Consider the following 27,036-nt stretch of genomic DNA (forward strand, 5'->3'; position numbering starts at 1 on the left):
TCCAGCGGACACAGTTCCGCTGCGGTTCGGATAACAAGGGCGTGACGGAGTGAGAAAGGAACGGCCCGGCAACTGGAGGCGTAAACGTACTCCAGACGTGAAGCGGGCGGTACAGTACGAATGTTAGGGACAGAACGCCTAGAATGGACACAGATTCACCTTGAAATTCTGGCAGTGCATGTCCAAATGCCAATATCGCCTGCAGCTGTAGTTAAATGGCGCCAACAATCTGGACAAGTCCACACAGACGCGGGTGGTGTTAATCCGCCACACAGCAGCTCTCGAGCGGCTCCGTGACCAGCAGCCGGATTTCTGTCATCGAGGAACTGAACGACTGGTAGAACGCACCAGCCGTTGTTCACAGAGACTCGGTGACTATTTTGAAAAATACTGTAATGTAACTTCGAAATGCAGCACGGCAATAACAGAAAAAGTTACTTGGCCTGCCGTAATAACGTGTACCTTTCTCTTTGAAGTCAGCTCGTATGTGCCAAATACCGTAACTAAAGCAGGAAACACCTTCACTGACTTTACAGTATGCTGTAGTATACAGAGAAGTTGCAGCATTAGAAAATTGCAGCGAAATGCTGGAAGATCTGCAGTGGATAGGCACTTTATGCAGGGAGTGGCAACTGACCCTTAACATAGACAAAAGTACTATATTGCGAATACATAGAAACAAGTATCTTTTATTGTATGATTATATGATAGCGGAACAAACACTGGTAGCAGTTACTTCTGCAAAATATCTGGGAGTATACGTGCGGAACGATTTGAAGTGGAACGATCATATAAAATTAATTGTTGGTAAGGCGGGTGCTAGGTTGAGATTCATTGGGAGAGTCCTTAGAAAATGTAGTCCATCAACAAAGGAGGTGGCTTACAAAACACTCGTTCGACCTATTCTTGAGTATTGCTCATCGGTGTGGGATCCGTACCAGGTCGGGTTGACGGAGGAGATAGAGAACATCCCAAGAAGAGCGGCGCGTTTCGTCATAGGGTTACTGGCAAGCGTGATAGCGTTACGGAGATGTATAGCAAACTCAAGAAGCAGACTCTGCAAGAGAGGCGCTCTGCATCGCGGTGTAGCCTGCTGTCCAGGTTTCGAGAGGGTGATTTTCTGGATGAGGTATCGAATATATTGCTTCCCCCTACTTATACCTCCCGAGGAGATCACTAATGTAAAATCAGAGAGATTCGAGCGCGCACGGAGGCTTTCCGGCAGTCGTTCTTCCCGCGAACCATACGCGAGTGGAACAGAAAAGGGAGATAATGACAGTGGTAAGTGAAGTACCCTCCGCCACACACCGTTGGGTGGCCTGCGGAGTATAAATGTAGGTGTAGATGTACCTCTTACGAAGCAAAGTAAAATTGCTGTTACTGCCTCCACTACCGTTGCTTGACACCTACAAAGCCGACATGCCAAGCGACGAATGGAGCAAGCTGATGGAAAATTCAACGGTGTGGTCTCGGGTGATTCACCCAATTGTAGTTTCCATTTTTCTGCGCCATATTTTGACGACTGAGCCAGCTGTTTCCAAAAGATGGAGAGAGTTTTGTTGTTACACGTACTCACTGCCTGAACTACAACCACACTGTAGGAGAAACGGAACGAATGACTCGGAAGATCACCCGAAACGACGCCATTAATCTTCCATCACGGAAGAAAATCTGAGAGACAATCGCAGAAAAGTTGCGGGTGAGGTTGTCACTGAATGTCTGTATTACTGCAGTATTACAACGCAGTTATTTGTAGAGTTCATGTACCATCACACTTGATATCACTGATGACACGTCTACACAACAATCACCTTGCAGCTGTGAAGACAGGTGCTGGAACTCTGACTTGCCCAAAAGCATCAGACAGTATTGTGTCCTGTCCCCCCAACTGTACGACATGTATACCAAACATGTCATTAGGAAATCTTTTGATGGTTGGACTTATAGGTGTCGCAAACGGTGGAATAAATACAGACAACTTCGATTTGTTGAGGTCTCACTTCCTTTTCGCCAGCAGCGAAGATGAACTTGCTGAGTTACTAAAAAACCTAAAGAACATTACTGCAATACACATCAATCTCAGCAAGTCCAAACTCGTGACAACTCATCGAGGAGCACAGGTACAACTCACAGGTGTGTTAAAGAAAGTGAATGTTTGCATTCTTTCATTTATCCCGGTTCAGCCATCTGCGACACGAGAGTTTGTGGAGACGAGATATGAAGACGTATGACGCAGGGGCCACTGGTTATTTAGGAGCTCACCAAGGAGCAGAGTGATAACGAACTGCACAGAGAGCGCCTTCTTCGCGAAATGCGGACCCTTAGGTCCAGCGACAAGCAGAGTATTGAGCGATTTGAGGTTTCGTCCTCTCGGAGGGTGCTGGGATGCTGTGCTTAAAATGGCCCAAAAGAAGAACTAACGTGTTACTTACAGAGAGGCTCAGCATCTCCTTTCTTCTTGTGTCAACTAAAAAATTCAACACTTCCTCGTCAGTATTGTGAAAAGAGATTGAGAAAATCTAGAGGAAATAATCGTGGAGGAAAAGATCGAGTGGATGAGACCGAGGGGGAGATCAACGAGCACGTGGATGGATTAAACAATCGAGAAGATCTCCAGTCTGCGTCTTCAGCACGCCCCTCGAAAAGCTGATAACAGCCGAGGATGGAGTCGCTTGCTTCGTGCGGGTCATAACACTCAGCAGTGTGTGATGATGATTATGACACTACGTATGCGTTACGTACGTTTATATTGTGTGTCTCAGGGGGTAAGTGTCAAAGTGACAGGATGCAAATCCACAGGTCTCCGGTTTGATGCCTGGCCAGCCCTAGGATTTTTATCTGTTCGTTGCTGCGAAAAGTGTCGAGCTGATTTGTACTTCCGCCAATAACTGGCTGAGTAAGTCAGTTCAAATGTCGGAGGGAAAAAACTACGAAGAAGTTATGCAAATTGGTCACAAATTTATATTCGTACATGTAGTGGCACTTGCCCGCGAAAGGCAAAGGTCCCGAGTTCGAGTCTCGGTCGGGCACACAGTTTTAATCTGCCAGGAAGTTTCATATCAGCGCACACTCCGCTGCAGAGTGAAAATCTCATTCTGGAAACATCCCCCAGGCTGTGGCTAAGCCATGTCTCCACAGTATCCTTTCTTTCAGGAGTGCTAGTTCTGCATGTTTCGCAGAAGAGCTTCTGTAAAGTTTGGAAGGTAGGAGACGGATACTGGCAGAAGTAAAGCTGTGAGTACAGGGCGTGAGTCGTGCTTCGGTAGCTCAGTTGGTGGGGGGGCGGGCGTAGCTCAGATGGTAGAGCGCTCGCTTAGTATGCGAGAGGTACTGGGATCAATACCCAGTGCCTCCAGAATTTAAAAAGTCTGCCGCCGGCAGTGCTGCGAGGCGGTCACGCGCCAGAGCGCTGCGGGCGAGGCGCGCACGGTGTGTTTGTGTTTACTTCGGCCGCTGTAAGTGCCGTTTTCCCGTCTAGACCACCATGGCGCACAACTATCGGAAGAAGACATTACGTTTCAACTTTTGTTCCGACTTCGCCCGACCCAAGGCCCTGGAGGTAGAACGATTTATTCGCGATGAAGTTAAGATACCACCAACGGATCTAATTGGTATCCACTTGTCGATAGTTAGCAGTACCGTCTACGTCAAAATGATCAACGATGCGGCGTGCGACAAGGTGCTTCAAGAGACAAAACGTGGACTGCGCTTCTGCCATTCCGACGGCAACGTCGGACCCGTTACCGTCGATCACGCAGGTCTCGGCACACGGACGATAAGGATATTCGAACTGCCGTTCGAACTACCTGCAGACGTCGTCATCGAGGCGCTCCGTCCCTATGGCAACGTTCTGGAACATGTTGCCGAACGATGGGTACAATTTCAGACCTATCCCGTTTTAAACGGTGTTAGACAGGTCCGCATCGAGTTGCAGAAACACGTGCCTTCTTATCTACGTATCGGAGGCTGCCGTGCCATTATAATGTACGACGGCCAACCTCGAACCTGTTCCGGTTGCGGGAAAGAAGGTCACCTACGGTCTGAATGCATTCAACGACGTGTCGCGCAGCTCCCGTTGTCGGAAGCGTCCGTCACACCCACTATGACCGCCCTACCGGTCACTTACGCAGCGGCTCTTGCCACGTCTACAGTTTCGTCCAGTCCGTCGCCCGTTCCTTCCGATCGGCACGTCCCACCGTCCCAGTCACCTATGGACGGTGCGGACGTCCCACCTGACAACCTTGCCGCCGAACAGGCTCCCGCACCGGACGCTGAGGAGAACAGTACTTCTTCACAACACCTGTTTGACAATTTCATTGTACCCACCGACGCATTCGAACCAGGTCGACGCTCTTCCTTGCCGTCGTCCGACACTGAGGAACACGTGCGCAAACAACGCTCGCCACGTAGGCGCAAACGCCGTCGCCGTTCACCCACGGGCTCTCAAAGCGTCGCCACCCGCGACGACGAAGACGACACCCAACCAACCGACATTTCCATGCAGATGTCGGCGGACAACTTTCACGATGACCAAGACATTTCGCAGGACGGGACCTCTATGGAGGTCGCCACGCACAATGTAACGATCGGTGCGCCGGTTGAGACGCGTGTCTCCCCGCCGACAACTCCAGATCTCTCTCACCACGACGCAATTCCCATGGACACTGGACGGACCCATGGCATAGGAGCATGGGCCGAAGGGATTGAGGAAGATACGCCCCCTCCTCCGGATGAGTTGCCTCCGCCGGACAAGGCTGCCTGTTAACATCAAAAGCGAGGCCCTGCACCTGATGGGACGGGACTTCCTGTCGGTGCCCTCCTCTTACTTGCCTTGGTGATGGTAGATGCGCGTCCACCACCACTGAAACAAACGTATCGGTTTGCCACGCTGAACATCAACATGATCGGCACTGTATCCAAGCTGCAACTCCTATGTGACATGCTTCGGGCCTCTGACGTCGACGTCGCCCTTCTTCAGGAAGTACGCGTTGCCACACTACCACCAGTCTACGGCTACGACTCATACACGTCCACATGTGATCAATCAGGGCGTGGAGTGGCTTTCTACATACGCGAAGGAATCCCACTCAAGGACACGATAATCCTTCCCTGTGGAAGAGGCATGGCTGTTACCATCTTCGACACGCGCGTCATCAATATCTACGCTCCGTCTGGCTCCACGAACCGTCGGCAGCGGTCCACTTTCTTCGGACATGACGTGGCGCCCCTGTTTTCTGGAAGCTATGATCGCCTTATCATGGGAGGCGATTTCAACTGTGTCCTCCATCCGCAGGACCAAATGCCTGGTTATTCGCCATGCCCGGCGCTCCTCACCTTAATCGAAGATTTTCACCTAGTGGACGTTTGGGAGAAAATTCATGGCAATACTCCCGGTTTCACCCATTATACAGCACATTCTGCGAGCAGACTGGACCGGTTATATGTCTCTGCCCACCTTGGCAATGACGTCGCCCAAGCTGAACGGTGGCCCCTTGCATTCTCGGACCACTGCGCCGTCATTTGCTCCCTGGCTCTGCCACCTCAGTCAGTGTGGCGCAGCAGAGGTTACTGGAAGCTTAATACCTCCCTCCTTAATGATCCACACTGCCGACAATGTATTGCCACTACGTGGGCGTCTTGCGAAAGACGTCTTCCGCAGTACACATCCACGTTCCATTGGTGGCTCAAATGTGCCAAACCTGCGATCAGAAAGGCCTTCATACAATGTGGCAAGGAAGCAGCAGCATGGCATCGAGACACCACAAATTTTTACTACGCCGTCCTCCGTGAGCTCGATGCACTCCCTCCATCACCTGACACCCATAGGGAACGACAACGTACCAAAGCTCGTCTCCTCTCTCTTCAACGTGCACGACTGCATGGTGTCGTGGTGCGTTCCCGACGACAAGACCTCCTCCACGACGAAACCCCATCCACAATCCATGCCGCATCCGACCACAGTCGTCGACGTCGACTCTTCGTCTCCCACATCACGACCTCCGATGGTGTTCACCACACAACACAGGCGGCGGTGGTGTCTGCCTTTGCTGAACATTATCGCCAATTTTATGATGATGAACAGATGGCGACGCCCATTCCTGATAATCTCCGTCCTTCCCCTGATCGGACACTCACCGTAGCGGAGTCAACGTCCATGATGTCTGCAATCACCGCAGAAGAGGTAGTAGATGCGATCAACAGAGGGGCCAAGAACAAATCACCAGGACCAGATGGTCTCCCAGTGGAGTTTTACCGGGCGTTCACCACGTTGATGCTTCCTCGCTGGACGGAAATGATTCACGAACTCTTTACTCCATCCTTCCCAATTCCACCTGAATTCGTCACTGGCATTCTTCTACCTGTGCCTAAACCGAAGGGAGGGTCTCATGTCTCTGCATATCGCCCCCTTACACTCCTGAATGCAGACTATAAAATCTATGCACGCCTCTTAGCAGCGCGCATGCGCACCGTCTTACCTACGGTCCTTTCACCTGAGCAGACCGCACGTGGTTGTGGGGCCACCTTACAAACAGCCCTAGGAGAATGCCGTGACCTCATTGCACTGGCGTCGGTTTGTCGCCTTCGTGCAGCACTGGTATCCGTCGATTTCACGAGTGCCTTTGATCGCGTTCGACACCCATTCCTCCTCATGGTGGCGACACGTATGGGGTTCCCATTACTTTTTGTCGATGCCATTCGCCGGTTACTACTTCCCGCCGTCTCGATGGTACAAGTCAATGGGAGGCTTGTAGGACCGATTCCTATACGCCGCTCTGTACGTCAAGGATGCCCTATGTCTACTTTACTATATGCCATTGCACTTGAGCCCCTCATCACTGGACTTACCTCTAGACTGCAGGGCCTCACTTTGCGTGACTACACCTTTCACTGTAGGGCTTATGCGGACGATCTTCTCTTTCTCACCTGCTCCTCCACGGAACTCAATGACGCCATCCAATGGATCCACCAGTATGGACATCTTTCTGGTAGCATTCTTAATGTCCGTAAATCGACTATGATGCACATTGGGCGCGACCTCCCGGCTATGGTGCCGAACCCACTCCCAGTCAGTACCACCCTTCGTTACTTGGGTATCGAATTTACGAGCTCCACACACCGCACAGTGGCCCTGGCATACCGGCGGCTTTTGCAGTCGATTCGGCACCATGTCCGCGGTCAAGTGCACCGTAACTTAAACCTACTCCAACGTGTGTCCTATGTCAACATATATGTAGCCCCTAAACTGGTACACGTCGCCCAGATCCTCCCAATGCCGTTACTCCTTGGCCGCCGCATCCAATCAGCCTTTGGATATTTCGTGTCAGCAGGGGCACTTTTCAAAGTCCGCTACAGCACTTTAACATTGCCTCCTGCAAAAGGTGGCCTCGGACTCGTCAACGTGCAGGCACGATCTTCTGCACTCTTTGTCCACACTCTGTTGCGGCACTGGCAGGGGACGGTTCCGTCCTTAACACGTAGTCTCTTCGATATCCTCCGACCAGCTTCTCTCGATCCACCGATCAATGTGGCACCTATTTCTCCATTATTGTACCACGTCGCCAATTGTTTCATAGAACTCAGCTACGTTCGGGCCGATCTTCCAGTCGCCCGTCCTCCCCGTGCAAAAGATTATTATCGTTTGTTTATGCTGTCCAACCCTTGCGACCCCATGGTGCTACGGCATCCTGACATTAACTGGCGCACGGTTTGGGGGTGTGTGCATGCACCCTTTTTACCGTCGTCTGTGTCTTCACTCTGGTATGTTTTAGTTTATGGAAAGTTCCCGACTAACAGTCGACTTTATCGCATAGGACTGGCCACCTCCCCATTCTGCCCTGACTGTCAGCTCGAAGACACCGACGAGCACCGTCTTACGTGCCCACTGAAACAAAACGTATGGCTCCTCATCCAACGAATCGTGGGCTTTTACCTCCGTGCCCCGCCAACGACGGTAACCCCGGATTTCCTGTTGTTGCCCCAGACATTTCACTACCCTCTTGCTAAGCACCATACTCTCATCTGGTTTCGAGGACTGGCTTTAGAATACCTCTTTCAAAATGGTCCGCATACAGTTCTTGACTTCTGGTACAAAGTTGTGACCTCGCATAGCACCCTCACCCGAAAACCATCTTACCGACAAACTTTTGCCGGTTATCTCCGCAGCGTCTTCCTTGACCCCCCTCAAAGCTGGGGTGTACCATGCATACCTGTCACATGATGCAACACCCTTATCCACGTTCCCATGCATCGACAAAAAAAAAAAAAAAAAAAAAATTAATAATAATTAAAAAAAGCAAAAAGACAGAATATGTTATACTTTGTTGTATTTAATGTTTTTTCTTTTTAATGTATTTATTTATTTTTTTGCTTAACTAATAGTTATTTGTATATGTTTAAATGGAATGGTACCTTGAAGAACTCTTGCATAGTGAATATATATGTACCTTTAGTTTCTTCAATACAAATTAAAAAAAAAAAAAAAAAAAAAAGTGGTCAGGGTGACAGAAAAAAAAAAAAAGTTGGTAGAGCACTTGCCCGCGAAAGGCAAAGGGCCCGAGTTCGAGTCTCGGTCGGGCACACAGTTTTAATCTGCCAGGAAGTTTCATATCAGCGCACACTCCGCTGCAGAGTGAAAATCTCATTCTGGAATCATTTCCACCCTTTTTTTGCTCATGAAAACCTCACATTGCATGTTGTACCACCATACAGCGAGACCTTGAGAGGTGGTGGTCCAGATTGCTGTACACACCTGGACCTCTAATACCCAGTAGAACGTCCTCTTGTACTGATGGATGCCTGTATTCGTCGTGGCATACTATCTACAAGTTCATCAAGGCACTGTTGGTCCAGATCGTCGCACTACTCAACGCCGATTCGGCGTAGATCGCTGAGAGCGGTTGGTGGGTCACGTCGCCCATAAACATCCCTTTTCAGTCTATCCCAGGTATGTTCCGTAGGGTTCATGTCTGGAGAACATACTGGCCACCATAGTCGAGCGATGTCGTTATCCTGAAGGAAGTCATTCAAAAGATGTGCACGAGGGGGGTGCAATTGGTCGTCCATGAAGACGAATGCCTCGCCAATATGCTGCCGATATGGTTGCACTATCGGTCGGAGGATGGCATTCACGTATCGTACAGCCGTTACGGCGCCTTCCATGACCACCAGCGGCGTACGTCGGACGTACATAATGCCACCCACTAGACAGCGTGTCTAAGGCGTTCAGCCTGACCGGATTACCTCCAGAGATATCTCCCACGATTGTCTGGTTGAAGACATATGTTACACTCATCGGTGAAGGGAACGTGATGCTAATTCTGAGCGGTCCATTCGACATGTTGGGCGCATCTGACCGTGCTGCATGGTGTCGTGGTTGCAAAGATAAACTTCGCCATCGACGTCGGGAGTGAAGTTGCGCATCATACAGCCTATTGTGCACAGTTTGAGTGGTGACACGACTTCCTGTGGCTGCACGAAAAGCATTGTTCAACATGGTGGAGTTGCTGTCAGGGTTTCTCCGAGCCATAATCCGCAGGTAGCGGTCATCCACTGCAGTAGTAGCCCTTGGGCGGCCTGAGCGAGGCATGTCATCGACAGTTCCTGTCTCTCTGTATCTCCTCCATCAGCGAACAACATCGCTTTGGTTTACTCCTAGACGCATGGACACTTACCTTGTTGAGAGTCTTTCCTGGCACAAAGTAACAATGCGGACGAGATCGAACCGCCGTATTGACCATCTATGTATGGTTGAGCTACAGACAACACGAGCCGTGTACCTCCTTCCTGGTGAAATGACTGGAACTCATCGGCTGTCGGACCCCCTCCGTCTAATAGGCGCTGCTCATGCATGGTCGTTTACATCTTTGGGCGGGTTTAGTGACATCTCTGAACAGTCGAAAGGACCATGTCTGTGATACAATATCCACAGTCAACGCCTATCTTGAGAAGTTGTGGGAACCAGGATGATGCAAAACTTTTTTTGGTTAGTGTATATGGTTGTGATTGTTACTTTCATTTTGTGTCCTGATCATATATGCATCTGTTCTACATGTGTACATGTGCTAAATGCACATAATACAGGATTCTTGCAGTTGGTATGTCACATTCAAATATTGCTTTGCACATAACCTGTACTACAACACACTGCACATGTTCTTTGTCAGAAGTTTTAGGGCTGAGTGAGGTATCGTGGGGTCTGTAGAGGGTGAGGTTGGAGTGTGGCGTTGGGGTGCAGATGAAGGGAGGGTGGCAGGTGGGGCACTGGTTGTGTGTGTCTTTCTCTATGGTAAACGGTCAATTAGTTTGAATATCGTTCTTCTATTACTGCTCTTTTGCCCATTGAGCATATTTTTCATTTTTATTTATGTAAAGTATTCTTCCTGCAGAGATACGATTCCCATTCTTTTGTTTTGATATAAGACTGACGTAACTGTTTCGCTCCAAGAGCGTGGCGATTTTTTTTAATTAAATGTTCAGCATATATGGGGTTGGTACATTCACACTTCAGTGACCTACGTTCTTTGTACCTGTCGTTAAACATTTCTTGCAGTGATGCCAATATATTTAGAGTTGCAGGTATTAAATGTTAACTCATATATAGCTCAACTGACGTTTTTATATTTCTGTTTTCTCACAGTTTTTGTTTCTTTTGTACTGTGGTATTTGTTTTATGCTGTGTGAATTTAGTACAAACAGAAAGATAAATGGACGCATGAACACAGCATAAAATGAGTGTAAGTAAAAAACACAAGTGACCTGCGTAGAGACCTCATATCCAAATTTGCATACTTAAATATTTTTCTGTATATTATCAACCACTGAAGGAAAGAAGGATTATTAGAAAAATAATGGATGCAATGAAAACTGAAGATGGTTGGAAAATAAAAAGTAATGAGGAGATCTACAAAAAAATACAGAGAAAATATCTGAAGTAATGGCCAAACAAAGACTAACCTTTCCCTGGACATTTCTACCGAATGGATGGAAACAGACTAACAAAACAAATACTCCTATATTTCTGGAAGACGAAATCGACAATAGCATGGATTAAAGAAGTAAGAAAAGATCTTGAAAGAAACAACAAAGAAACAACATCAAAGAATCAGAAATAGCAGAAGGAAACCGCTTAAAAACAAAATACGTAATTTGGAAGGCTTTCAAAGCAGAAGAAATAAAAAAATCGGGAACAACATGGACAGAAGAAAGGAAGAGACTTCATAGGGAGAAAATGAGGGAATACTGGAAAAATAGGAAACAACAACAAAGGAAGAAGAGGAACTGAAGTTGTTAATGTGATCCTAGTTGGTCAATACGATTGCAAAACAAAACAAAAAAACCTGAAGATGACTAGCATGAACAGGCGAAACATATTTTGCACAAACAAATAAAACATTCAGTTGCAAAACAAGGAGTGTCTCGTTTCTGTGTGATAAAGCATATTTTAATGAGAATCTTGTTCATTATAGAGGTTAGCTCTACTGTTTTTTTAAATATCTTTTCTGTCTGTCATTTTGTGAAGTAGAAAAATTGCTTCACCCTTAAATTGCTCCTGTATTACTTGTCCTGCACCCTGAATATATAATATAGCACGCAGCATGTCATTCTCAATGGAGAGAAGTCTTCCGAAGTAATAGTGATTTCAGGTGTGCCGCAGGGGAGTGCCGTAGGACCGTTGCTATTCACAACACACATAAGTGACCTTGTGGATGACATCGGAAGTTCACTGAAGCTTTTTGCGCATGATGCTGTGGTGTATCGAGAGGTTGTAACAATGGAAAATTGTACGTACTGAAATGCAGGAGGATCTGCAGCGAATGGACGCATGGTGCAGGGAATGGCAATTGAATCTCAATGTAGACAAGTGTAATGTGCTGCGAATACATAGAAAGAAAGATCCCATATCATTTAGCTACAATATAGCAGGTCAGCAACTGGTAGCAGTTAATTCCAAAAATTATCTGGGAGTACGCATTACGTGTGATTTATAATGGAACGATCATATAAAGCTGATCGTCGGTAAAGCAGATACCACACTGAGATTCATTGGAAGAATCTAAAGGAAATGCAACCCGAAAACAAAGAAAGCAGTTTACAGTACGCTTGTTCGCCCACTGCTTGAATACTGCTCAGCAGTGTGGGATCCGTACCAGATAGGGTTGACAGAAGACATAGAGGAGATCCAACGGAGAGCAACGCGCTTCGTTACAGGATCATTTAGTAATCGCGAAAGCGTTACGGAGATGATAGATAAACTCCAGTAGAAGACTCTGCAGGAGAGACGCTCAGTAGCTCGGTACGGGCTTTTGTTAAAGTTTCGAGAACATACCTTCACCGAGGCGTCAAGCAGTATATTGCTCCCTCCTACGTATATCTCGCAAAGAGACCATGGGCATAAAATCAGAGAGATTAGAGCGCACACAGAAGCATGCCGACAGTCCTTCTTTTCACGAACAATACGAGACTGGAATAGAACGGAGAACCGATAGAGGTACTGAGGGTACCCTCCGCCACACACCGTCAGGTGGCTTGCGGAGTATGGATGTAGATGTAGAAACACCTTCATTTGTTTAGACATTTGTGTAGTTACAAAACAGGATGTCGTGTAGTGAAAATCTTACGTGCAATCTATGGACAACACACTCCTGCACAATGAGAGAGGTAGGCCGAGTTTGGGGGAGTAGTTTACAGAATTACAATCCCCACACCAGCGTCATGTAAGACTGCTGCTGCTTACGGGTTAGGATGGTCGTTTTACAGTTGCTTGAGGGCAGGAACTACTTTGGCATTCGCCTGGAGTGATTCAGGGAAACCACTAACAATCCAGAAGGCAGAGCTCGCCGTCGGAGTTGCTGATGGTCTGAGACCCTACACCACCCAGAGAAATGGGCAGTGGCGTACTCACGTTGGAGTAGTAGTGGGGGTCGATGGAGACGGAGGAGAGCAGCAGCACGCCGGCCAGGTAGACGCAGACGAGCGACAGCACGGCGCACAGGCGGCCGCGCCGCAGGCGCAGCTTCTGCAGGGGGCCGCCGCCGCAGGTGCTGCCATACCGGCCGATCGCCTGCGGGGAGGAGAAGCGGATTAGCAGGAGCCTGCGACACACACAGAGGCGACGCAGGATCTCGCTGGAAAGTTAGAGGCTTTACCAATATTCGGCGCGACAACTATAACGAAAATGTTTTTAGGTTTGTTTATAAATAAATCTTGTGCTAGTAGTCACGATTTTTTTCTCTATTTTACTTTTCACACGACGCGTTTCGGGAAATGATTCCCATTTTCAACAGCGGTTTTTTTATTAAGCCATTTCTATTGATGTTATCAATGTATGAGTAGCAGAAGATTTATTTACAAAACAGACCTATTGTTTCACAGTCGCAGGGTTTCAAAAACCGTTTATAATGGATCAAATCATCAATTTTTTTTCATTTCGTTGACTTTTACTGCAATATATAATAAACACGCGATTTTTTAGTTGGGTATCGATTCTTTTGGTGAAGTTAGTGGCGAAATTTAGAAGAATTTGTACTTTTTGTTTTCTAATGGCCGCCACTAGCTTCACCAAAGGAATCGACACTCGACTACAAAATCGCGAGTTTCTTATATATTGCACTAAAAGTCAACGAAATCAAGCAGGCTCACACACATTGACAACATCAATAGAATGATGACCAACTGAAACTGGACAGTTGGGAATGTGAGTCTCACGGGAGGCGTGCAAGGGATAAGTCCCTGCAGTCGGGCTATTCATCTGTGTCCTCGGTGCCTCAGAGGGATAGAGCGTTTGCAATGTAAGCAGGAGATCCCGGGTTAAAGTCCCGGTCGGGGCACACATTTTCAGCTGTCCACATCGAGGTGTATCAACAACACCTGTCGGCAGCTGAGGGTTTCAGTTAATCATCATTTATTCCAGGGAAAAGGTGCACGGTCGTCAACAGTATCTGTTCTTTCGAGAACAGTTACTGTCTTCATATCAAAAGAATGGTTTAATACGCAAAAAAGACACTTCAAAATGGCAATCATTTCGCGTCGCGCGAAAAGTAAAATAAAGTAAAAATCGTGACTAGTAGCAGAAGATTTATTTACAAACAGACCTATTGTTTCACAGTCTAAGGCTTTCAAAAACCGTTTATAATGGATCAAATCAGCAATTTTTTTTTTCACAATCATCACATGTGTGGCAGGGATGGAGGGTAACGGGTGGGATGAGGCCACACGCGTGACGTCAGGGGGACACTGCTACGATCGGTGCTCGTGCTCAGTCAAGAACGTCTCGCTCCGGTGCCAACTTGTCGTGTGTTATTGCACGTGTGTTATAAAAATGCACACGTACCCGATTCGCTTCTTGCGTCGAATTTAGATTAACTCAGTCAAATACACTGAAGAGCCAAAAAAAAGTAGTACACCTGCCTAATACCCTCTAGGGCCGCTGCAAGCACGCAACACAACGTGGCATGGACTCGACTAATATCTGAAGTAGAGCTGGAGGGAACTGACACCATGCATCCTGCAGGGCTGTCCATAAATCCGTAAGAGTCGAGGGGGTGCAGATCTCTTCTGAACAGAACGTTGCAAGGCACCCCAGATATGCTCAATAATGTTCATGTCTGGGGAGTCTGATGGCCAGCGGAAGTGTTTAAACTCAGAAGAGTGTTCCTGGAGCAACTGTGTAGCAGTTCTGGACGTGTGGGGTGTCGCATAGTCCTGCTGTATCACCCAGGTCCGTCAGAACGCACAATGGACGCGAATGGATGCAGGTGAACAGACAGGGTGCTTTCGTACATGTCACCTGTCACAGTCGTATCTAAACGTATCAGGGGTCCCACATCACTCCAACTGCACACGCCACACACCATTACAGAGCCTCCACCAGTTTGAACAGTCCCCTGCTGACATGCAGGGTCTATAGATTCATGAGGTTGTCTCCATAGCCGTACACGTCCATCCACTCGATACAACTTGAAACCAGACTCGTCCGACCAGGCAACATGTTTCCAGTCATCAACAGTCCAATGTCGGTGTTGACGGACCCAGGCTTTGTGTCGTACAGTCATCAAGGGTACACGAGTGGGCCTTCGGCTCTAAATGCCCATATCGATGATGTTTCGTCGAATGGATCGCTGGCACTTGTTGATGGTCCGGCATTGAAATCTGCAGCAGTTTGCGAAAGGGTTGCGCTTCTTTCACGTCGAACGATTCTCTTCAATCGTCATTGGTTCCGTTCTTGCAGGATCTTTCTCCGACCGCAGAAATGTCGGAGATTTGATGTTTTACCGCATCCCTGATATTCGCAGTACACTCGTGAAACGGTCGTACGGGAAAAACTCCACTTCATCGCTACCTCGTAGATACTGTGTCCTGTCGCTCGTGCGCTAACTATAACAGTATGTTCAAACTCACTTAAATCTTGATAAGATGGCATTGTAGCAGCAGTAACCGATCTAACAACTGCACCAGACACTTGTCTTATACAGGCGTTGCCGACTTCAGCGCCGTATTCTGCCTCTTTACATATTTCTGTATTTGAATACGCATGTCTACACCAATTTTTTTGGCGCTCCAGTGTATGGCGCACCCTGAGATTGCGTCAACTGTTCCTCGCATGCACACTTGCTCATATCAGCGAGTCTGGACTCGTGTGAGACATTCCTGACTGGATAGGAAAACAGATATTAAAAGCGACGCAGTCGCCAGTTGCAAGTGAGTGATGCTGTTGGTGGTAGACTCAGAAGCTGACTGTGACAAGGAGGAACCGGAGTGGATGGGGGCGCACCACATGTGTGTGGCGTCCGGTCAAAGTGTAATCCTAGTAGCGTTTGTCCCAACCCCTAAGTTAGATGAGTAGTGCCAATAAGTCGTCCACATGTGTTTTGCACTTTTATAGGAGAAATGTTAACGTATTTTCATAAATAATACAGTTTTCTTTAAAGTGCTATTTTACTTTGGTACAATGAAGGAACTACTGTCACCGCCAAGCGAACCACAACCCGTAAATTCGATCAGGCGTGCCAACAATTGAGCCACATATGTGTTTTGCTGTTATGCATAAGTAATACATACTATTTTCCTAGTTTCTTAGGGTACTGTATTACTTTGGTACAAAGACAGACCTAGAAATGTCCACAATGACACATCGAAGTTTCCTCACTGTGGAAATTTGTCCAAACGCACCGACACACATGAGCCTGAAGTAGTAGCCGCAAGAGAATGTGTAAGGTCCCTGAGAAAAGCATTCTGAGGAGCAGCTATGTTGTCCTAAGTATTTACGAAAGTAAAAAAAAAAAATGGTTCAAATGGCTCTGAGCACTATGGGACATAACATCGGAGGTCATCAGTCCCCTAGAACTTAGAACTACTTAAACCTAACTAACCTAAGGACATCAGACACGTCCATGTCTGAGGCAGGATTCGAACCTGCGATCGTAGCGGTCGCGCGGTTCCAGACTACAGCGCCTAGAACCGATCGGCCACATTGGCCGGCCGAAAGTAACATGTTGTGTTTGATGCTTTTCGTAGCTATAATTCTTACTAACATATACAGTTTAAGTGATACATCTCTCTAAAGGTCTCTCCAAAAAGTGTGATTTTTAGTACAGTTTATTTTGCTAAAGTCATGAAAAACGTGACGTCTGTAGCTGAAAATGTTGTAGTTCTTCATGTTATTTAGTAGCTGATTATGGAAAGTAAAGGAAATGCAGAGTGTAAATATTTTTAGACATTTTTTTTTGTTACGGTTTTAGGGCGCAAAACAGCTACTGTCATTAGTGCACAGTCTGTGACTTAGGGAAAGGTAAAAAGAAGACAGTGGAAACCAGCAGCAATGGGAGCAACACTCAAAAAAAGTTGGGACACCAAAAACAGAAGGATAGCTTAAAAAACCACTATAGAAGTGGTGTTGTTTGTCCCCAAAAGGAGCTTCAAATGACTGACGTCGTCTCACTGGCACTAATGAACTCGAGAACGCGATCGGCTGAGCGCGTGTCATCTGCTAAAATGGAAGATATTATCAGGCGACAGCTGTAGACGGGCGCGTAACGGAGTAAAATAGGGGCACTGAAGTAAAAGGTGTCTTACCGTCCACAGCTGAAAGCAGTGGGGACAGAGTGGGGGAGGATCGCCACTTAAAAGATGTCGATGGCTAAAAAGACAGTGCCCCATCCGGAGTCTGGTTAAAATTACCTCCTCCCGACAACCTTGGCACCATTGTTCCGATCGGTAAATGTCAAAACCTTCCTCGAAACTTGAGTTTTGCAGCGCCAGTGGGACATAACCTGAAGTGTCCATAAGAACAAAAGTAACAAAAACCTATATTCGCCATTCACTTCAATTATATTTTTTTGCTGGTGTAGTACATGGTGCATTTTCTTATTCTCTTCTGAAATGAATCTTGTTAAGGTGAAGTTTTAATGAAAGTACACCCAAAAAAGGTTTCTTGACACCAATAACATAGCTTGAAACAGGCCTAAAACCGAAATGCCAATATGTTTACTTATTTGATAAATATCATAGACAATTTACAGATGGAAATAACATTGTAATGTTTGAGGGCGCCTTGTGCCTTTTACCAAATGGAGTTCAAATATAGAACGTTAGTCGTCACGAAGTGGACTACAGAGAATAAGTTGGCTGTGTCTGGGACACGTACTGATTTGCGTTATATTTTAATGTCCAGTAAAATACTGTTCTGTGACTGAGAGCTGTGAATATGAGTGTTTGGGCCCTGGCTCAGAAGCTGCCTGTCTGGTTAGTCGCAGCACAGCGGTCTGGCTCTGCACCGTGGAGGGGACAGTCGTTGGGCACGATGACGTCATCCCGCCTCCACTGACTCGGCCGCCGCCAAGGCCGGGACCAACCGACGGTCCAGGTTCGAATGTTGGCCAGAATCCCCATTGCAATCCTACTAACAAAATTAGACGTTGTGTTTTATGTAAATTGAAGGTGGGAGGAGAAGAAAGGAAAGGAGAGGAAACAAGCTATTCGTGTCGGTGGCATCAGAACTTGATGTGGAATCAGCGGCGACGGGTGAAAATGCGTGCCGGACAGAGATTCGAAACTGGGATCTCCTGCTGACCAGGCAGCTGCGCCACCCGGACACGCAGTGCTCACCACACGTGCACAGACCATCTCAGTACGCGCCTCCGCCGACCCGCACACCCGCCATCTTTACACCGTTCCCGTCCGTGTCCTCCGTTGAGACAGTCACAGGGTGTTGAATGCGGTTGCGCGTCCGCACCAAAAATGGTCCAGTCATTGCCCATCGAGGCGAATCAGTTATACGAAAAGAACAGACACCACGCATTCACATAATCAAACATTGGCACGTCCTTTTCACAACAGTCCTCGCACATTGCCTCTTACTAAATATTGATTCATACGCAATCTTTTAAAAATCCAACTTCGTGTTGTATATAAAACACTGGTCGCCTTAATTCAGATTGTTCACTTTTTCCCCTAAAGACGTAATGTCGCCCCATTTGCACACGATAGTTCGTCTATTCTGGCGCCACGTGAAATCGAAACGCCACAGGCAGAACAAATTTTCTCCTGAGTTTCCTCTCTCGCTTTGAAGTACGCTTCAGTGTGACGAAAACCGCGAGTATTAGTATTTCCTTTTTCTGTTCATGTTATCGCAGAAATTTTGCGTAACAACACATTCATCCATATCGTGAACGAAATACTTATGCAGTGCCCTTACGCTTCTTTTTCTTTCAGGCAGTCGTGTTCCTCCCTACGTAATTTACTCACCATAGAATGACTCAACTCTTACTTTCCCTATCACGTTGCGTGTGTAGCCGTCCCTGATGGCGCGATCACTCCCCTCTCCTCCTTATCGCCAGTAGAAGTGACGATGTCAACAGTAAGGTCTCCGTGCGCCTACTGACCGCAAGGTACGTACAGTGCGGTACACCACTTTGGTCTGGCACTCCGTTCTCCCTGCTGCGTGGCTGAGTCAGCAGCGCTGCGTCCAGGCCTAATGTGTGCGTGCGTGCGTGCGTGTGTGTGTGTGTGTGTGTGTGTGTGTGTGTGTGTGTGTGTGCCACAATGGGATAGAGCTGAAGCTGAGGGAGTGACTGGCCACTCGTGTACATTTATACTCCGCAGGTCACCTTAAGGTGTGTCCCGAATGGTGCTTATCCTAACACAGTAATTTCCCCCATTTACTGTTCGAGTTCCGAAAAGTGATGATGATGGTTCAAATGGCTCCGAGCACTATGGGAGTTAACATATGTGGTCATCACTCGCCTAGAACTTAGAACTACTTAAACCTAAGTAACCTAAGGACATCACACACATCCATGACCGAGGCAGGATTCGGACCTGCGACCGTAGCGGTCACGCGGTTCCAGACTGAAGCGCCTGGAACCACACGGCCACAACGGTCGGCTTGGATGAATATCCGAAAGCCCTCGTATTAGCCGTAATTTCTGTGATCTTCCCGTGATGGTCATTTCGCTCTCAAATGTGGGAGGAAGCCGCCAAACAGCGAGGTCGTAATTCCAACAGTAAACGGCTAAGTGCTTCACTAGGACTTACTTTCAACGTCTGCCACTGACATTAGACGGCCATCTCCATTATGACGTCACTGTCAATAAACCAACCCCTAATGAAATACACCACTCTACTTTGCATCTTCTGTCTCTCAGCAACAACCGTACTGACCAAGGATCAGAGATTGACGGCTAATATGTACTTAACGAATGGTCAAACAATGTTTTTGCAAGCCACTTCTCTGTTTGATGAAGTGCATTTATTCAGATTCTTCCAGTGATTCTCAGCTCGGTTTCTGCCTTCCCTACAACTATAGTCATATGACTGTTCCGCTTTCAGTCAGTCTTCAATAATTCGCGGTTGTTATTGCTTCTAGTTATGCATCGCCAATCGAAAAATAACTCTTTCGTTTATTTATGCGCAAAACGTTACATTTAGAGCGAAGGACAGCTGTCGAGGATACACATCCACGACTGGTTTATACAGTTCACTGACGGTCACAAGAGGGCAACTCAATTTTCTCACTCTGCCCTTGCTGCTGGTGTCACCGAAGTGACAATTAGCGTGTGCATCACTGACAAAAATCGGGACCAAACATATATTGTCCCAAGAAAGCTATCTACTGTTCGCATTTCATCATAAGTAGTCAAGCCGTACACCTCTATATGGGTTCTGAACTGTTTTCAAGTAAGAGGTCACGTCCCATAGCGTTCAACTGTCAATTGTGAAGAAAAACTGATGCTTTTTTAAACATTTCAGTGGCGTCGATGATATAACACCGTAAAGCGGCTCACTTAAAGTTCTCTCGCAATCACAGCTCTGTACTAGACCTGCTGTGACGTGCTCTGTACCTCTATTGACCTGCGTCACCGTCGCCGACTTCGGCAGTGTGGCCTTCTGTAGCTGCCAGACAAATAAATTATTCCCAGTTCAAGAACTCTTTATTTATTGTAACTCACAAAATATCTTTGCATGAACTCTGGCACACAAGTATTCGATACAAAGGAAGTCTTAGTCCGTGAGAAGTTGTCACTTTTTGTTCGCGATTGCGTTAATACTCAGTTCTGTCTCGCAACAGTGTTTCGGACTTGAGTCTTTGCCTTGGGTGTTAATTAAGTCTGGCGCAGAATTGTACGGTTTCTAGTTTAAATTTTGTGTTCAAGGAAAGTGACGTCAGTTTTATATTTTCATTGAATGTCTCATACTCCATATTTGTGCGCTACACACTTTTCAAACAGTAGTTTTCTATAGGCAAAATGTTACGGCAGAGATGTTCTGAGTTTCTGATAGCATTATTGTGGCAGTGAGGGTTCTTAGTTAAGCTAGTGAGGGATTCGAGTGTTGGCTGCGCTACTGAGAGGTTGGAAATGGCTTGCGGAAGACTGTCGATGTAAAGGGTCGCTGCATTACTTGTTTCGAAAGAAAGGAAAAGTGATTCAAATGGCTCTGAACAATATACGACTTAACATCTGAGGTCATCAGTCCCCTACAATTTTGAACTACTTAAACCTAACTAACCTAAGAGCATCACACTCATCCATGCCCTAGGCAGGATTCGAACCTGCGACCGTAGCGGTCCCGCGGTTCCAGACTGAAGCGCCTAGAACCGCTCGGTCACAGCGGCCGGCTGTTTTCAAAAACAGAAAGTTTTATTGAAATTTTTCATTATTTTTTTGGGTCATTTAGTTCATTGTTCAGACGAGGATAAGTAAATGACTTGCACTCAGAGGTTATAGATTTTTACCACTCCTTCACAATTTCTAGTGATAAATTTAATGGCAGAGAAATATTTCCAATACGATACAATCTTTGTAATGAGGACTGCTGTGGTCGGACAGTCACTTTCACTCACTGTAAATCATTTGAAATGTCAAATTCCACCATCGTCTGCCCACCAAAGAATTTCAGTTTCTGACTGCGTGTGTCGCACCGTTGCACGGAGCGGAAAACAGCCCCACAGAGTAAAGGGAGAGCACGATCTGTTTAGGATAGCTGCGCGTCCTTCCATTTGCTTGTCAAGTCTCTCCCTCCTGCTTAGCTTCTGGGCTGCTGCTGAGCTGCATATCTTAGGTCAATCACTTCGAGAAGTACCGAGTTTCCGTTGCCGCACGTAAGCCAGATGAAAAACTTTTAGGGCCGGCTACAAAACAGTCAAGAGAATATGACGATTTACAGGTAGCCTTGTTTTTCAAAGTTCATTATCAGGGTCAGTGTTGGTAAAGTTTATTTCAGATTCCATTTTATATCTAAGCAGTTTCGCACGGTGCAGCGTTACATTTGCCTCTGTGATATTAAGAATTTGACCTTTATTCAGCCAGACTGGGTACGTAAATTGTCAGGGCATTTTCGCAGAAACATTTTGAGTATTTATTCTTTCGAAACTTTCTCAGTAGTTTTATAGAGCATTTTTTGCCGTTATCTCAGTGTGTTGGAATTGCAAGTCACGTATTGTGACGTCACAGAGTGTATCACTGCTCACTGTACTGCACATCACGGTTTCACGGGATAGCTTGTTTACTTTAGAGTTCTGGTTTTCTAATTACTTTGGCAAAGTTAGTAAGGAATACAGTTACATAATTTCAGTTTTGATGATTCATTTATCATCTAGCGTTTCTGTAATTCCACCACTCGTATTATTCACGACAACAAGACACATACTCGACTTAGAAAGAATAGCAGTTCAGTTTCAAATAAGTATTTTATTTATAATAGTTACAAGGTTCGACATTTTCAGCACGAGAACAAGGAAAACTTTAACGAACATCCAGGGAGGGCATCAGGACAAACCAAAACTTCGTAATGAAAGCAGCGGTGAGTTTTTCCTCTTACGTTGGCACGGAGAATACATATAAAATACAGAAACTCCAACAAATAGCCATAAACTTCTTCGACATAGTTTTCTTGTTATTGCACTTAATAAAGACAACTTCAGTCAGTCTTTTTCTCAAAAGAATCATCTTGACCACTTTCAGTCTGCGTTACAAATTAGAACGTATCAACAATGTTCCTGAGTGGCTTGAAAACAAGTCACTTTAAGTGCTGGTGGTGGTTAGTGTTCAACGTCCCGTCGACAACGAGGTCATTAGAGACAGAGCGCAAGCTCGGGTTAGGGAAGGATCGGGAAGGAAATCAGACGTGCACTTTCAAAGGAACCATCCCGGCATTTGCCTGGAACGATTTAGGGAAATCACGGAAAACCTAAATCAGGATGGTTGGAGACGGGATTGAACCGTCGTCCTCCCGAATGCGAGTCCAGTGTGCTAAGCACTGAGCCACCTCGCTCGGTCACTCACTTTAAGTGACTCTAATGTTGCACCATACTGCAGTCGGAATACGGCGTCTATGTTCCGCAAAACTATTAATTTCACATATAATCTCTTTCCAATAAACGGCTGACAAAGAATAACTGATTCATTTATCATTTGACGAAATCACTTTCCCGTAACGGTCCGCCCATAACGACTTCTCTAAGTTGTGGGGAGAGCGGCGGCCACGCCCCCGCTGTCGCGGTGGCCCTCGACACGCCGACATCGACGGCCAGAGGGACGAAGCCCTGCCCGAGCGAGCGAAGAGCGGGTGGGCGCGCGGTTAGAGGCGCCATGTCACGGATTGCACAACCCCTCCCCCCGGCGATTCGAGTCCTCCCTGGGGCATGTATGTGTGTGTGTGTGTGTGTGTGTGTGTGTGTGTGTGTGTGTGTGTGGTGTGTGGTGTGTGTTGTTCTTAGCTTAAGTTTGTTTAAGTAGTGTGTAAGTGTACGGACCGATGACCTCAGCAGTTTGGTTGCTTAGGAATTCACACACACACACACACACACACTCATCATTAGCGCCGCACCTCGCCGTTCTCCGATTACCCAGCGACGCGAAACACAAGTAAAAGCCCCGTACTCACAACTAACCGCATAAATTCAAACACGGACGCAAACACAAAGTACAAGTACCTTATCCCATTAAACCATGCTGTAAACCAAATTATACATTAAGCGGGCTGCAACACTGAATTGCTGTGCCAAACTTTTGGGACACCAAAACTTCCAGTGGTAAATATTCTCCAGAGACTAAAAGGCCGGATATGTGATGGAGCACTGCGGCTCTGGTGATCCTAATAAGAAGTCTGTTTACTCACACAGCGTGTTCAGGTGTAGCATCTTTCAGTGGTCTACGGGGCTTGCTGGTACGTTCCAACTCGATCCAGAATACAACTCCAAATGGCTGTGCAGTGCTCGGACACCGCGTGGATTGCTACACTGGGCTGCCATTGTCAGAGATGTCGAGTGTCGCCAGTTGGGTCTCCTGGTCGGACGATGTCATCCTAGTGTCTGGTCGGGATGCGTGGTCGTTGTGGCAAAGTAGTCTGTGTGGGTGACTGAAGACACACAGGCTTGCGCAACTCGCGGCTTCGCCTGTACGGCATGCAACCCGGAATACAAAGGTGACGGGAGGGATCTGTGTCCGGTAGGGATAGCCGTAGGGCACAAGAGAATGACTCTACATATACGTCTATATCTACACAATTACTGTGCAATTCACAATTAAATGCGTGACAGAGGTTTCATCGAACTACCATCTAACTATTCCTGTACCGTTTCACTCTCGAATAGTGTGTGGGAAAAACGGGTTTTCTCGCATTTTGTGATGATGATCATTTATTCTTTCGCCAGCCGGGGTAGGCCGAGCGATTCTAGGCGCTTCAGTCTGGAACCGCGCACTGCTACGGTCGCAGGTTCGAATCGTGCCTGGGGCATGGATGTGTGTCATGTCCTTAGGTTAGTTAGGTTTCAGTAGTTCTAAGTTCTAGGAGACTGATGACCTGAGATGTTAAGTCCCATAGTGCTCAGAGCCATTTGAACCATTTTTGATCATTTTTTTCTTACGTAGATCGGCGTCAAGAAAATATTTTCGCAGCTCCACATGAGGACTGAAATTACATAAGAATATCCAGCGGCAATGAGAAACACTTTTTCTTCGAATGACTGCCGTTTCAGTTCTCGTACCATATGTGTGGCACTCTCTCCCCTATTTCGCGATCGGACAAAACGAGCTGCCGTTCTTCTAACGTTTTGGATGGCGTCTGTCAGTCCTATCTGATGCGGGTCCCACAGATCGGAGCGATACTCCAGAATAGGACGAACTAGCTTAGCGTATGCAGTGTCTTTCGTAGGACCCTTGCATCTTGTAAGTTTTCTGCCAAGAAAACTCAGTAGTCAATTTGGTTCCCGTCTACGTTGTCTGTGTGATCGTTCCAATTTAAGTTGCTCCTAATTGTAATTCTTAGCCATTTGGCCGAATTCACAGCTTTTAGATTTGAGTGAAATATAGCGTAAAGGAAATGTAGTGGATCAGCTCACACTTTTGATTGTTTGGAGTCAGTTGCCACATTTTGCACCATAAGGCTATCTTGTGTAAATAATTTGGAGATGGTTTTGGTCATCAGTTGACTAGACGAGACGGTAAATAAGATAGCATCGTCTGCAAATGACTCTTCAGAATATCTCGTAAATGGATGATATAGAGGGCGTATGACACTTGGTTCGGGAACCCGAGATACCAGTACCGTTTCGGTCGATGACTTTTCGTCAGTTACTACGAACTCTCACCTTCCTGACAGGAAATCAAGAATGTAGTTGCACCACTGATACGGTACTCCACGGCCACGCAGTTTGATTAGAAACCACCTGTGAGAAACTACACTGCTGTTGAGGTTTACGGTACGAGTCGGGTCGGAGTGTGTGCTTTGTCGAAAATCCCTAATACGTTAGTGAACCGTGAATCTATTTTGAAAACATTTTCTGAAGAAGTTACTTTATTTCCTAGCGATTCATCAAGAACATTAACACATTTAATGACACTACGTGAGTCTGGAAGTAGTTTCCAGTGGGTAACTGATGAAAACAAATTAAATTTCTTACAGCAAATGGAAATTTTATTCTTAAAAGCCCTTTTTTAAAAAATCATATTTAAAATTATAATAAGAAAGCACACTCAAAATATCAAGTTACAACTTTATTCAGAGGCACAAAGACAAATATTGACAGTAAGAGCTTTCGTGCTGAGAACCTTGCCGCTGTCTTTTGACACGGCCGTAGTAACGACCGCTCACAACAACCTCTGAAAGACTAAACTGGTGCAAATCTGCAACACACCAGATTACTGTAAACTAAAAATTTTAACAACTCACACAAGCTCATAAACTATACACCCTGTAGGAGGGATGGAAATGGTACAAAACACTAACATAAAAAAAATTAACATGGCACCGAAGGTACACCTTGATTTAAAAAAAAAAAAACTCTTACGTTGGAAGGATGGCAACTTTATATACTAAAATGACCATTTAAATAAAAACCCATGAAATGCAGTCTTACATAAAATATATAAACATGCTCTACATTACACATATACGGCCTCTCAATATGATAGGCAAGATAAAAACATATTTCAGGAATTCGGCCGTTACACTTCAGGCAATATATTCGTTAACAACGAATGCGACAAACATGACAGAGGCAGCTATTAACGTACGGCACACCGACAGACAGAAAGACGGACAGTAACTGCATAAAAAATGCGGACGAGAGACAAACTAGCAAGCTGGGCACGAGGGACTGACCGAGAAATAAAGTAGAATTTAAGAAGTAAATGAAACAACATATCACCAATCGCTTAACTTCTAATAACTGCGATTTCTGGCGAAGACCTGGCGCAACACCCCCAAAGCGCTCTCCCGAACCGTCCGCTGTTAGCTGCTCCAACGGACGCAGGAAAGCGAGCCGATCTCCCGTCTCACGGCGTCGCAGGTCGCACCGGCCAGACCGATGTCGTGGGTTGACTCCTGTTTCTCTCGTGTCGGCCGCGAAGCCACTACCCCTCGCTATACGGCGCGGTCCACTGGACTCACGTGGCGACCTCACATGCGCCGACGCTCAAGACTGACCAGTCATCTTGTGTCTCAGTGCGCGACCGACCCAGCGATCGATCCAACCGCCAATGACAATTGCCCGAACAAACTCGAGCAGACTGGCGCCCTAACACATACTAGCACCTCGGACGACAGACAGACACTGACTGCCCACACTGACCCGGCTGACCAACTGACCAGACTCGCCCACTTAGCGAGCTCATAGGGTTGATTAGCTTTGGCAGAAAAATGGAGCCAAACGTCTCTCGCGCTTCCTTTGTTCGCCGTAATTTTGAGTTGAATTGAAGTTCAGAGGACTTTTGGAAACGATTAAAAGGTATATGAATTACTGAGAGACTTGTTATGCGTTTTGCATGCATGTTCGATTTAGTTGTATATTGTGGTGTCACCGCCAGACACCACACTTGCTAGGTGGTAGCCTTTCAATCGGCCGCGGTCCGTTAGTATACGTCGGACCCGTGTGTCGCCACTATCAGTGATTGCAGACCGAGCGCCGCCACACGGCAGTTCTAGTCTAGAGAGACTGCCTAGCTCCCTAGTTGTACAGCCGACTTTGCTAGCGATGGTTCACTGTCTACATACGCTCTCCTTTGCAGAGACGATAGTTTAGCTTAGTCTTCAGTTACGTCT

At 46.6% G+C, this 27,036-nt stretch overlaps 1 protein-coding gene across 1 annotated transcript in view; it reads right to left on the bottom strand.

The window, feature by feature from the left end:
- The window catches only part of LOC126285268 (WSCD family member AGAP003962-like), a 285,470-nt gene that overhangs the window by 101,897 nt on the left and 156,537 nt on the right, over window positions 1–27,036 (bottom strand). Inside the window, exon 3 of the mRNA XM_049984558.1 lies at window positions 12,902–13,060. Coding sequence (XP_049840515.1) covers window positions 12,902–13,060 — 159 coding nt within the window. The remainder of the gene's footprint in view (window positions 1–12,901; window positions 13,061–27,036) is intronic.

The sequence above is a fragment of the Schistocerca gregaria genome, chromosome 8, assembly GCF_023897955.1.
Source record: "Schistocerca gregaria isolate iqSchGreg1 chromosome 8, iqSchGreg1.2, whole genome shotgun sequence".
In the NCBI taxonomy this organism is placed as follows: domain Eukaryota; kingdom Metazoa; phylum Arthropoda; class Insecta; order Orthoptera; family Acrididae; genus Schistocerca; species Schistocerca gregaria.